Genomic DNA, 14,393 nt, shown 5'->3' with positions numbered 1-14,393 from the left:
AATCATTACGTCATATAAAATAATGTCCTCTCGATGCGTCTTTACGCGATATACTTAAAATCAACCTAACGGAATTTTATACGGTTTACTAATGGACGGAGTGGTTCATGAGGAAAGTTTTGGTATATAGTTCATTAAAATTTTATGTGAATTGGCTGAAATATGATGACGATTGTTGAAGTTATCGTGCGAAGCCGGAAATGGTAGCTAGTATTCGACAAATCTTTTAAAATTACTTATTTCAACTGTCACGAAATATTATCTATCAAGCGTTGGCGAACTTTATTAAACGTCATATTAAAATGAGAGGGTTTATTTGAGATCTACAAATACTTTAGCATGAAAACAATAAGCTATGCTTTCGCAAAGCCGAATTTAATGACCGTCGTCGTTAACGAAACTTACCATCTCAACTCAAGACATACCTTATTATCTTGGCCCAAGAAAATAGCTTCGATAAAAAATATATTTTGATATCATTCAGCTATTTATAGCTACCGTTCTATTTATTTATATATAATATGTAATAACCATAATAGTGCCTTAAGACGAAAGTCTTCAACCAGTGCGTCCTACCCGTCATGACATACGGAGCCGAAACGTGGACACTCACGACAAAGCTGGTCCAACGGGTTAAAGTCGCTCAGCGTGCTATGGAAAGGGCTATGCTCGGAGTATCTCTGAGGGATCGCATCAGAAATGAGGTGATCCGTCAGAGAACCAAGGTCATCGACATAGCCCACCGGATTAGTAAGCTGAAGTGGCAGTGGGCTGGCCATATTTGTCGTGTCGTGTAAACGTGTTCTAGAGTGGAGACCGCGTCTCAGCAAACGTAGTGTAGGACGTCCTCAGGCACGGTGGAGTGACGATTTGCGCAAGACGGCTGGCAGGAGCTGGATGCGAGTTGCCGAAGAAAGACCACAGTGGCGTGCATTTGGGGAGGCCTATGTCCAGCAGTGGACGAATGCGGGCTGATGTGTAACCATAATAGAAATCTTCATACACACATGTAGTATTAAACTGAATTATTTGAAAGTGTACTGGAAAAACCTAGCATCCATTGCTCGTTGCTTCTGGTTCTGCTTCTATCGAAATTGGAGTTAGGTTAGCTCGTCTGTGTAGGAACTACTCACCATATATTCTACAGCCAATCAGCAAAACTTATTATTTATTTGCAGGCTTTGTGAGCCAGTGTAATTAGAGGCACAAGGGACATAACATCTCAGTTACCAAGGTTGGTGGCGCATTGGCGATGTAGGATATGATTAATATCGCCAATGGCTCTGGGCATTGTGCTATGGTGACCAATTATCCGACTACTTATGCAATAAAAAAATAAACAAAAAAAAAATGAAATAGAGAGAGCTTCAAAGTACTTCGCGTAGACAAAATTGCTCTGTTTTATAATAGTCATATTATTATGACTTATATTATTGCTTAATAATACGAACAACTATGGCTTTTTGGAGTTTCAAATATTTCCTTTTAACTAAACGTCAAACAATTGTCACATATGAATAACAAAATGGCCCAATTTTCGACAGCCTTTACAGGATATATTCTGCTGGAATAAAATATATGAATATATATTTTTTACTAAGGTTCGAAAATGCGAGTAACTTCATTTTGATGAGACGCCCAACTTCCTTCTTTGTTCCTTTACAAAAAATAACGAATGTGGTAGCTAACAGTTACCAAATTTTTTTTTAGAATAATTAAGAATCTTGAAATATAACATAAATACATAATAAATTGACTCGGGATTCTGGACTAAAATACTTTTTGTAAAAATATGTGCAAAATTTGATTAAAGAAACGAAAATCGAGAGGATTTATTGAATCTGCGGAGTCGTCACGTGATTGAACTTTTTAACCATCACACAGGATTTAATTTAAGTATCCCAGATCCTTCGTTAAATATCTTCTCGACAAAATGTACTGATAGGTCTTTATAAAGTTTTTTCAGTATTGGTCCGGCCATTTCGAAATTAATTCATTAAATAAACTGAATTAGGCTTTTGAACATGGATGTTCAAAAGTATGAAGCATTTTGTTATTACAATTCTTACATCGAAAATGATTCAAAAACATTCCGAATTTAAGACATTACGTCCCTATTGCTGTAATTACAACTCGAACACAACAATTCGAAGCAACGCTGTTTGGCAATAAAATTAGTCCCCCAATATTCCTTCGACTCTTCTTGTCAAACTATGGGTACGTTACGAAAATCATTCTGAAAGTCTTTTCACATGGAAATCCACAAAAAATCTAATAAGCACAACATCAACAGTATTGAGAGTAAAAGTAACTTTACGTATCATATAGGAAATGCTTTTAAGTAGGATCTGATTAATTTTTATGGGAAAATTCATATACACCTTTATCAATTTTATTAAAGTGAGCGTTTGACTTTAATTTTTGACTTTATTAAATCGAAAATGGTTTCTATAATGATATAATATCCGTGAAGATATTAAATTTCATAAAGTCTTTCATGGGTCACAAACTCTTGACTTGAACCAAACAAAGGGAAGCTAACATAATGTCGCCTGTTGCTTCATAAAGCCTTTCCTCTGACACTTATTCAATGTTGCGATGGCTTTATTCGAGAAATTTCCTTTCATTTATATGAAATTCGCTTGTTATTTTATTAATTAAATTAAATTGTGTTTGTTGCCAAACAATCATAATTACAATAGAAGTCATGACTTTTAACAATGAGAAAATTAAGTGAAACTGTTCCGCTCAAGTAAGATTTTGCGCTTACTCAGGCAAACTTGTTTGCACAGTTAAGAGGGAAGCTCGTTCCAATTTAGTGTGTAAAACTTATCATTTTTTGCAGATAATTCGGAATGAAAGTTTTTAATCAGAAGAAAGTAACATTATTTTGTAATTTAATTTACCATGTAGCTATCGGGCAACAATTTAAAAGCATAAGGGCAGTTTTACATAATATATCATTTTGTTTCTTTCAGATTATTTAAATTATCTTATATTTTTGCGTAGTTTGCCATTTTTTATGACAGGAATTATTTAAAATTATTCAGCTTGCAATAACAAATGGCTTACTTGTTGTTTTTTTTATCAGATAAATTTCTGCCAAACAGCACTACATATTACGTTTGTGTTTCAGTTTTAAGGATGAATTGGCCAAAGGTAATTAACTACATACACAAATAACATCAACATCATGAGATCATGAGATCATCAAGGTTGGTGGTGCATTGGCGATGTAAGGAATGGATAATATTTCTTACAACGCCAATGTTTACGGGTAGTGGTAGTGGTTATGATGGCAGTATTATATTGCTGTTTATATTTGTTGTGGCTGAAATCCAGCCGGTTTTAATTAGTTACTTTTGATACTCTCGGTGGTGCCGTTTGTACGAAATGAGTTCAATTTTCGATACAAAGCCACAACAAATGAGAGACGGTAACTTAGGAGCATAAAATGGTAAAAAGATATTCATTTATTTCTTTTAAAAAAATTGCGATTTTTTTGAAAGGGCCTACTATACGTAATTACTGTTAACCCAAATGAAAAGGATTTCCTTTTTGTACTCAGGTATTTTGTTGTTGAAAAAGGGTACGTTCTATCATGTCGACGTAAAATATCTTATAAGCCCATTTTAGCTCTCGAAGGGTTTTGTACGGATCTAATAAAAACAAGATGGTCAATTTGTTAACGGAATGTTTTATCAGCATTGACGTTTACTGGTAAGGTAAATCATTGTATTTCATAATTTAGGAGGATTTTTTGTACGTATTTTAGAACATTATTTTTGCTTATACTTTTGAATATGAATCGATTAACAAGAAATATAATTACTTCACGTTTACAGCTGGGTCATGTGGCGGTAAGCACATTCACCTAAACATATTTACAACATAAGATTCTGTGTGAATATTGTTAGTGTCACACGAATATATAAACTCGATGTTTAAAAGCTCATATGTTATTGTTGTAAGGGATTCAGGACTATTAGTATAAAATTGCACAATGCACGTACATTAAATGGATGTCAAACAGCCAGATGGCATCTATCCTAGATTCAAATATATTTATTCAACATTCTTATTGATTCTTAGATTTTTACCACCGGTTCAGAAATAGACACTTCAGATATGAGGATCAGTGAAAGAAATACTGTTTTATTGAATTTGCGTTAAAAATTATAATCTTTTTAATCCCAAGGCGTGCTACCATCCACATTGTAATGCGTTAATGTTAAATAGCCTTTAGCACACAAACGTTCTTCATCGTTTTAGTTAACCCTGCATTGGAAAAAAAACATCATTTTAAATTGTTCCATAAAATAATTACTAACTCTGTGTAGTTTGGTTATAGGAATAATCAGATTATGTTTGTTCTAGTATTCATAGCATGTACATTTCAGTTCCTGGACAATTCATTATTTTTTTTACGGACGTACATTATCAAGCAGGTACCCTCAATACTTTTATTTCCTTAAATGTACTTCTATAAAAACGAAAGTAGGTATATTCCAGGTTATAAATTGCTCAAATTGCCCTATTCCGCAGGACAAAGTTCGTATTTATATCGGCTGCATTAACCCAAAGTAAAATGCCCGTAATACATTATACCTTGAAAGTAACTATAGTATACCAGTAGCGCCGTATTCACATCAGTTAACGGACTAATATTTTTGATGGCGAATATCGTAGAACTGAGTATTCTCGACAATTTACTAATCTTATTATAGTTTATTATTCAAAGATATACCAAGAAGTTCTGTTTTGCCAATAATGTCTGATGCTTCTTCATTTAAATATACATTACTTATGAAAAATTGTGGTGTAGTGAATTTAATACACTTTATTTTATATTTAGAAATAGTTTATTGGCATTAAACCAATATACCAGAGAGACCATACATCTCGTCACAAACAATTCACGGTTATTTATTTTTAAAATTACTTGGGTGTCATCGTCAGACAATACGAGTTTACGCGAGTTTCTTGCCAGTTCTTCTTGGAGGCTGATTTTCGAAACGGTATACTACAAGTATTTAAATATTGTCGAATTAAAAACGCTTCATTATGAAGCTTTCTTGAACAAAATTGATTTGATTTGATACAATCTCATGTTGGTGTCCTACCAGCATGGCAAGTTATTTATGTAAACGGATCAAGAATAGGACCCTCAGGGACCCCCAAATTTACTGGAACCTCAGGAGATCCCTTGCAATGTTTCCTGACGTGTGTTTCACGTTGCACACAATGGCCTTAGGCATGTCACAAAATATCCCTGAATCATTTTGCGAGTCATTCCAGGCTTCGACAAAGTATTTTTAATACACTCAACACCAGCATCAGTCGTCGAGCGACCCTTTGTAAATCCAAATTGTTTGTTGTGCAGCAACTTGAGTTTATATAAAAATAATGGTAGTATTATGTTTAATTTTAAATTTTGAATGTAAGCTTAAAAATAAAATTATAGCAGTTTACTATTCGAAATTGTTGTCTTTGACTCTTTTACAAGTTTGACCCTTAGATTCACAGCTTTTCTTTGATTTCTCATCGATCTGATTAATTATTTATCAATGTTTCGAAGAATCCCCCCTTATTCAACAATACCATACGATATAAATACGAATATACTAATAGGAAAACGCTTAATTAAATTTCAACGGCTGCATTCAATGAGATGAAGTTTAATTTCATAATCTACGTCCTGAATTAGAAAATAATAAAGTTTCTACGCTAGTAAAGTATATATTCAACTACAATATGAGAAAGATTTTAAAGGCAGTAGACTAGACTGTAATATTTCTTCAATAATCGTTACAAATATATTAGGATCATATCAAATAAAATTGGTAATCCAAAGTGTTATTTCATTCTTCACGTACATAAATGCATTTCGATATCGAAAGTTTCGGTAATGAATTGCAGACGCGCGCTTCGCAACGACCACTTGTACGCACGTTTTAATAATACCTCATAAATAAAATATATCACGCACAAGTAAAATGCATCGGATGCGAGGAAAATGCATTTTATTTTAATTATATTTCACTTAAAGCCCTGTAAAAGTATTTGACGTAGGATTGAATATGCGTTACGTGTAACGTGTGAACTAAAGTTTAATGTTACATTTCTGGGTTTTCTTTCTTATATTAATATTCTATATATGGTATTGGTAGATACACATACATATTTTTGTCCAATGCAGGTTTACTTAGCGGTATTCGCGGTAGGTACCGTAGTAGGAAATATTTTTTTAATTTTGGTTTGAAGGGTAAGTGTGTCAGAGTAACGACACATACAAGAGACATAACATCTTAGTTCTGAAGGTAAGAAATTGTTAATATTTCTTACAGCACCATATTCTGTATTTGATGGTGATTACTTACCATCAGATGGCCCATTTACGACCGCATAGGGTTTCCTCACAATGTTTTTTATTACCACTGAGCACATATGTCATAATTACAAATAAAGCACATGAAAAGCGTTTTGACAAACCTGGTTTTCAATTACGACAATATTCATTTCAATATATTTTTATCTTTCGATGATATTCTGCAGTCAAATAATTTTACTTACAATGGTTTAGTATATAAATTTGAAAAAATATAAAGATTGAAAAAACTGTTAATCTACTTATCCATAGTAAAATAATAATATACAGAATGGTTTTCATTCTGTATATTATTATTTAGCAATTTCTTCTTTCAATACTCACACTGTCAAATTTAAACATTCACAATTTAAATTTGTAGCATAAGGTGTGAAGTGTTCTTCGCGAAATTAAGAGTGCGAGAATCAAAATAATGCACCTTCATAAGGACAGCTAAGAAACTGTTATGTGGTCTGCCTGCACCTTAGATCCGATCTATGTATCTGCTTTTGAAAACATATGTATATAATAATAATATAAATATTATATATAAATGTAGGCTTTGCTGAAATAACGTAAATTTGTATTAAAATAAGGTACCTCTGAAATTATAAAAAATCCTTATTATTTTTTCTATATTTTTTTTCATATATTTTAAGATATCAAAATGGCAGACATGCTGCGATCACGTTTTGAAAGTCAATTTTTATGCTTTTCGACTCCTTGGTGCGCTCAAAGGAACCCTTGCTGGGAATAGTGAACCTCCATTTTCCCAACAGCGGGTGAAGCAGTATACCTGGCAGTAATATGGAGTTTGCTACTATACCGTAAGTCTGCCGATCACTGGCTCTTAGACTATACTGGCGATGTAGCGAGCAATTACATCGTTTTGTTTTCGTTTCAGCCTGTGCGAACGCTTCATAATTCACTCTCGTCATTAAAGATAATATGCAACATACGGAACCAATAATGACAATTTCAGTGTCACGGATAATGTTGTGTGGCAATGGGAGCCAGAACAGTATCGCTGAATCAAAACAGTACTAATTTTAAGCTGGTAACTACCTCGGAAATTAAAAACATCAACAAATATATGATAACAAACAAGAGCAGATAAAATAAATATTATTAATTTATAAATTAAATTATAAGTAAGATTAATATTTCATAAAAATAGGTATTTTATAAATGCAAAAAGTCTTCTGTTAAAGTTATCGCACGTAATGTATTAGAACGAGGTCAAAATCAGTGCTCGAAGATTTATGATCTTAATAGTTCAGTTTTGCACATTTATCGTTCGACCTGTATTCCATACTAAGTGCCATTTTATTGTCTGCGCGGAAATTCAATATTCTAGGAAAGCGATACGTCTTCTATGGTTATAATTTTAATATTTAATTCCTCATTATTGATTTCAAATTTTTGCGGAGAAAAGTTTAATTTTTTTTAGGTTGAAATGCGGTTTTCGCATTATTATATATTTTTATTACTATCTTACGTATTAATAGCGGGGTATGGGATCTTGATGGCATTTTGCTAAGCTGTTACGAATTAATAAATAATTTCTTTTGAAAAAATACTAACCGGTTATTAAGATTGACATTAAAATTGTATCAAAATACACAATTTTTTTAAGTTATTTTTATACAATTAAATGAATACACAAGAGCAAATACTTCGGCGTCGAGACTTATGACTAAAATTGAAATGGTTCGTGAGGTTAGCTTTGACACTAAAATATTTTTAATTCCTTTCTTTAATTTCTCTTTCAAGTTTCCGGATGAAATAAATTGTTTGTACGCGATAAGGCGAAACCGAAGCGTCTTGACGCTTGAGAAATTATTCCGTTTAAAAGAGCTACTTTAAAATACTCGGTTTCATGGAGTGTTGGAAAGAATTAATTTACTTCATAGTTTTCTTTGTGTTCTTAATTAATATATACTTTAGAATTTTTCTATGTTACTTTTAAAATATAAAATTATGTAACATTTTAATTCGAAATAATAGGTTTGTTTTGACGCCCTAAACGAAATTATAGCAATATACTTCTCTTGAATAATACGTCTTTAAATATAATATAAATTTATTCAAGGGGGCTCATAAAAACATTTTTGAATCGTATGTGTTGAGTGTTGAGTTAAACGTAAAGCTATCACCGGTTCGGAAGGATTCTTAATAGAAATTCACTGGCAAGAAATGAGTTTCTGGCCAGTTGCTCTTTTCCACCATTTTAATTACAGAATATGTCAATAAAGTACAATTATATTTATATACATATATCCCTGGTAATCAACAAATACTAAGTCGATGTTTTTTATCATCAATATAATCTTGTATTGTATTGAGTTTTTTTTATGTCCGGACAGACATATGACTCCACTCCACCTGAGTAAAAGTAATTGACATATTATTATTTTTTTTAAAGACCAAGTTAAAAGAACCGTGGAATCCTATTATAGAAACAAATACCGTGGCCCACGAAGAATGCATTGACGTCGCAAAGTTGGAAACAAGGAGTATTTCCTCTTCTTGATTATAATATTCGTATTATATGAATGCCAATCGATTATATTACTAACTACTCGTGTTTTATATTTTCATCGGCATCGTATCCTATCGTTTCCGATATGTGGCCTAGTCACGAGAACCGATTAAATAGATACGAGCAATTTGCCTAGATCCCTAGTGCTCCACTTAAAGGCTAGGTCATGATACTTCGTACAGACCTTGAAATAGTAAGTAATGTGAACAATATTAATGACTAATAGGTGAACTTCATTTACCTGATAAATGGTAATCTATTTTAATATATCTGATATCGTTTACAATAATCCCTTTAATTATAATCGATATATTTTCTTTAAAAAAAATGGAAGAATTAACTCAAAGCTGTCTCTTTAGCTGGTATAACTCTTTTTTAGAAAAATAAGGTAAAAAAAAATTAATTCTAATTTCAATTACGCATTCCATCGTTCCATTGACTGTTATATATGTTATGTTTTCTGTTTCAAAGATCAAGCCAACTCGAACAGGGTATAACAATAATGTGATAGCAACAGAACACATAATTACAAGCTATTTATTTTTGATAAATAACGACATAATATAATCCATTAACACATTTCTAAAAGTAAAGCAAAATGAAAAAAAGAATCTAAAAATTTAATTAATACAAAGCATTTTATTAGATGCGATTTAATGTTAACTTTACTAATATTATAAATGTGAAAGTGACAAAAACTGATGAACCGAATTAGATGTAATATGGAGATATTTTCAGTCCCGGAACGTCAAATTTCTGAAGGTCAAATGTAGGCTGTAAATTTTGATTTAGTATGGAGGGGATTGGTTTGATTTAAAATAGGGATTGACGGCCTTGTATAGGTATTTTATAATTTTCATGCATGTTCCGCTAGTCATTTATATGTCAATGAAAAATTGTAAATAACTTTTGATTGTTACCTATATTGCGAAATTGTAACCTGTCAAAAGATTTTGAACCACAGTGTTACGGCACTGTGTAAAATTAAACGTATTTTGATAGATTATATCTACCATATATAATCTATCGAAGTAAATTACACTTGAATTTATAGAAAGTCTCACAGTCTCAGTCTCACTTATCTCAAACGAAAGATTATACACTATCGAAATTTTATATGTTTTATTGTGAGTTGAATCAAGGTTCACAATCTTTCGATTGTTCACAATCTCGCGAGAAAGATTCTAATTAAACAATATTTACGATTCTGGTAATACATAAATGTTTTAGCATTGGAAATTTTACTTTGTTACTATATTTTAAATGGAAGAATTAATCAACGATATACCTCTATATATTTTCATTACAAAATTACGCAATGCGAATTTTCCTCAGTCCACAAATTCAACTAGTAAAACTGAATAAAACGTTGCAATACGTCGATAGGGTAACCGGTAACCGCGTGATCTCATCAAACTTTCATGTTTCATATACAACATCGGAAGTTTTCGGGTGTCTTCGGCTTCGTACAATAATAATGAAAAAGGAATACACGGGAATGTTTTTGAATAAAGAACGACGCTTTTTGGATAATTCGAAGTTGAGACACCTCCATATCAGATATAATTTGATATAACATACTGGAACTCGCGTCTAACAGCGTTCAAAGATATGTAAAATAAAAAAAATATATATGTTGATAATTATATTATTTAAATGTAATAAAATCATATACGTCTTTAGATTGACCAGGATTATATTTATTGGTAAATTATATGTATATTAATATGAGAAAGTAACAAATTCTAAAATAAAAAAAATAAATATGTGTGCGTCTCGTGACGCTCGACAGAAGTAATAACTTAAGAAAAACGTCTCTCCGAAATACGGCTGTCGCAGTGGGTTAGAGTGAGAGAGGAGCCTCCCCACCGCTGCCGTATGCGCAAGAGAAAGGGAAGCCAGACAGACTAACGCGTTATGTAACGAAGCAGTTTACCCAGAAGTAGTTTTAAGAAGTTATCAGTCCAAATATAATAATTTATTTAAGTAGTACACATAATTACAAGTCAAAACAAAACTGCTCTTGAAGACTCGGCAAAATAGGAGCTCTATTCTCATGTATTGCTTAAAAGCGGGTTAATGGATAAAGAGCTACTGCTGAAACTATCGGAAAAACATACTTAGTCGTGCTTGTCCGGATTTTGATTTGTTGAATTTGATATTAACCTAAATATAATAATACAATAACCTAATAATATTAACTTGGTGTCAGGGCTTTGTGCAAGTCCGACTGGGTAGGTACCATCTACCCGTCAGATATTTTACCGCCAAACGGTAGTTATCAGTATTATTATGTTCCAGTTTAAAGGGTAAGTGAGCCAGTGTAACTACAGACACATCTTAGTTCCCAAAGATGGTGGCGATTTTATTTCGTGATGTAAGGAATGGTTAATATTTCAGCGGTATTGTCTATGGTGGTGACGACTTACCATCAGGTGGCCCATTTGTCCCCCATCTACCATAACAAAGCGTTTAAGTCCAATTTATACAGCGGTGTGTTTCCAAGCAATTCGCTCGCGAAAACGAAATACACTCAATGGTAACTTTGTGTAGCAGGGCTTACGAGGAAAGGCCAAGAGTTCGCCTCGTAAGGAAAAATATTACCAACTTCCACCCAATGACTTAGATTAATGAAGTTATATGGCATGGTAATCGAATTATTACGCCTGAGAACATTTTCTATGTTTATAAGTTACATTCAACATTTATTATATAATTTCTTAATATTAAGTGAAGTATGTTACTTTTTTGGAAATAAGTGACTTTAGACCTTTTAATTCTGATATAATATTAATGGAATATTTTAAAGTACTAATATTAATATTGTTCTAGTTATTCATTAAATTGTGAATATGTTTTTTTCGTGTTAGATGGAATGCATTTATCGCCTCATCGTGAAGGTGAAATTGTTTTTAATATATTTAATTTGTATGTTCGTATGACAATATCGACATGGTATACGAACACTCAAGGCATATTTTACTGCAAAACTGTTGTATGATTTGAAGGGTAAGTCAGTGTTATTACAGGCATAATGGACATAACATCTTAGTTCTCAAGGTTGATAGCAAATTAGGATGGGTAATATTCCTTACTTAATCGTCTATGATGGCGGTGGTGACAACTTACCACAAAATAGCCCATTTATCACTCTGTCTACTTATTTTTAATGATCATGCCCATTTTAAGACTCAGGTCAAAGGCAACGCTATTTAGTTTTAAGTAATTAAATTATTACAGCTTTCAATAAAATTATCTGTAAATCAGTTTACTAGAGCGTGATATTCCTTTTTTAATTTCTTATTATATTGTGAAATTTAATTTTTATCAATATATTTGATGTAATCAACACTGCACCACAAATACGCTGATAAGGTTATGACTAATTTATAACAAGCAAAAATCTAAAATCAACTTCAGTTTATTATAGAGCGTTCATCAAGTATGACCGATAAGATAGCCGTGGTGACTGGTTCAAATAAAGGCATTGGATATGGTATTGTTAAAGAGCTATGCAAACGTGGAGTAGGTGTTGTATATTTAACAGCAAGAGATACCCAACGAGGATTACAAGCAGTAGAAAAGATAAAACAAGAAGGTTTTCATCCCGAATTTCATCAACTCGATGTGAGTGATGTTCTGAGTGTAAAGAAATTCGCCGATTATTTAAAAGGAAAGCATGGCGGTATAGATGTTCTGATTAATAACGCTGCTATAGTACCAGAAGACTTTAACAGAGTAATATATTCAGAGGCCAAACGTGTTATTGAAATTAATTACAAAAGTTACTTCAATATACAAGATTATATATTTCCCATACTAAAATATAACGCAAGAGTTGTCAATATTTCAAGTGACTGTGGTCATGTATCGAAATTAAAAAACGTTTATTGGATTAAAAGATTGACGAAAAACGATGTACAGATTCAAGATATCGATTCATTTGTCAACTGGTTTTTAACATCAGTAAAAAACGGTTCATTGAATGAGGAAGATTTTGCATCAACATGTCTTATTCCATATGTTGTGTCTAAAATTGCAGTATGTGCATTAACCAAGATTCAACAAAGAGAAATCGATAGGAACATTTCAATAAACTCTCTACATCCTGGATTTGTAAAGACAGATATGACCAAACAAACAGGAGAATTGACAGTAGAAGAAGCAAGCAAAACGCCCGTTTATTTAGCATTGGATTGTGACCAGTCCATAAAAGGAAAGTATATGTGGTTCGATAAAACCGAAAAAGATTGGACTGATTTAAATGTTAACCTAGATTGTCAAAATAAAGAAGAGTTGGAGAAGTTTTTTAAAATTGTAGCACATTCATAGATTGAGACAATGATTTATGTTCAGTATAAATTCGAATAGAAATCAAAATGTAATCATAAAAAGCTACAACTTAATTAATTATAAATAAATTAGTGTCGGATAATATTCTATATTAAATTTTAAATAAAAAAGTGTATCAAACTAGTTGAACAAATAAAACTATCAGAACATCATAATACGAAATAACGAAACGCCGGACACTGACTGTTTACAAAAAAAATCAACGATAACTTCAGTAGCGAACCAATTATTTCTTGCCTCTCATTTCTCTGTAAATAAATGAGTCGCATCGCGAACAGACCGTTGCGGATCGCGACTGGGTAATTGGAATGTCAGTTGTGGTATTGTCTTACCTTAACGACCAGCGACAGAGCCGTGTGACGTCTTGCATTATAGGCTTGGACTTGTAAATGTATTGATATATTCTCACAAATCGTGACGAGTTACATTCGTGTGAAATTTAAACGTAAATATTTTCATTATATTATTTTGTCCCAAGATCGTAATTGAATGAAAAGTTTAATAAACATTAGTCTCGTTTAGTTTGATTACATATTTTCATTCAGTTTAAAGATAGAATTATAATGTTATTCCGTTAAAATCTTTATTCGTTCATATAGAATAAAAATAAGTAATGTCGTTAACGTAATTCTCCCACTACTGGGTTTAAGTATCACCGCTCTTATTGTAAAGAATGGTTGGAGCCTTTTACCACGCCGTTTCGATGGAAAATAGATACACCCGCAGACTTTTGGTCTTTTTATTTATTTATCGTTTCCTTTATTATCTATACTAATATTATAAATGTGAAAGTAGCTGTGTCTGTCTGTTTGTTTTTCTGTCTGTTGCTCTTGTGCAGCTAAACCACTGAATAGAAAATGATGAAATTTAGTATGAAGAAAGATTGAACTTTAAGGAATGGCATAGGCTACTTACTTTTAATTTTATGTTTAATACTTGCGGACCAAATCCTAAAACGCGAGTGAAGGCGTGGGCGAAAACCAGTATAAGATACTCGTTTCAGCTATAAATTTCAATGTCTTACATCACGGGCATGTTCTGACCAGATATTTTAGACATATCCATATATAGTACCTTCCAAATGATACAAGTTTCATCCCCCATCCCCTTTATATAACTGATACTAAAAAA

General features: G+C 32.3%; 1 protein-coding gene across 1 annotated transcript; it reads left to right on the top strand.

Annotated features, from left to right (window-relative positions):
* The first annotated feature begins 12,347 nt into the window (after nucleotides 1-12,347).
* On the top strand, nucleotides 12,348-13,992 carry LOC125067706 (carbonyl reductase [NADPH] 3-like). Its single transcript, XM_047676431.1, has one exon. It carries the CDS (start codon nucleotides 12,354-12,356, stop codon nucleotides 13,239-13,241), a length of 888 nt encoding a protein of 295 aa, XP_047532387.1. The 5' UTR covers nucleotides 12,348-12,353; the 3' UTR covers nucleotides 13,242-13,992.
* The last annotated feature ends 401 nt before the right edge of the window (nucleotides 13,993-14,393 follow it).

Source organism: Vanessa atalanta, chromosome 12 (assembly GCF_905147765.1).
Source record: "Vanessa atalanta chromosome 12, ilVanAtal1.2, whole genome shotgun sequence".
In the NCBI taxonomy this organism is placed as follows: Eukaryota; Metazoa; Arthropoda; class Insecta; order Lepidoptera; family Nymphalidae; genus Vanessa; species Vanessa atalanta.
The sequence above is the reverse complement of the archived record's forward strand: the minus strand, read 5'-3'. Positions and strand labels throughout refer to the sequence as shown.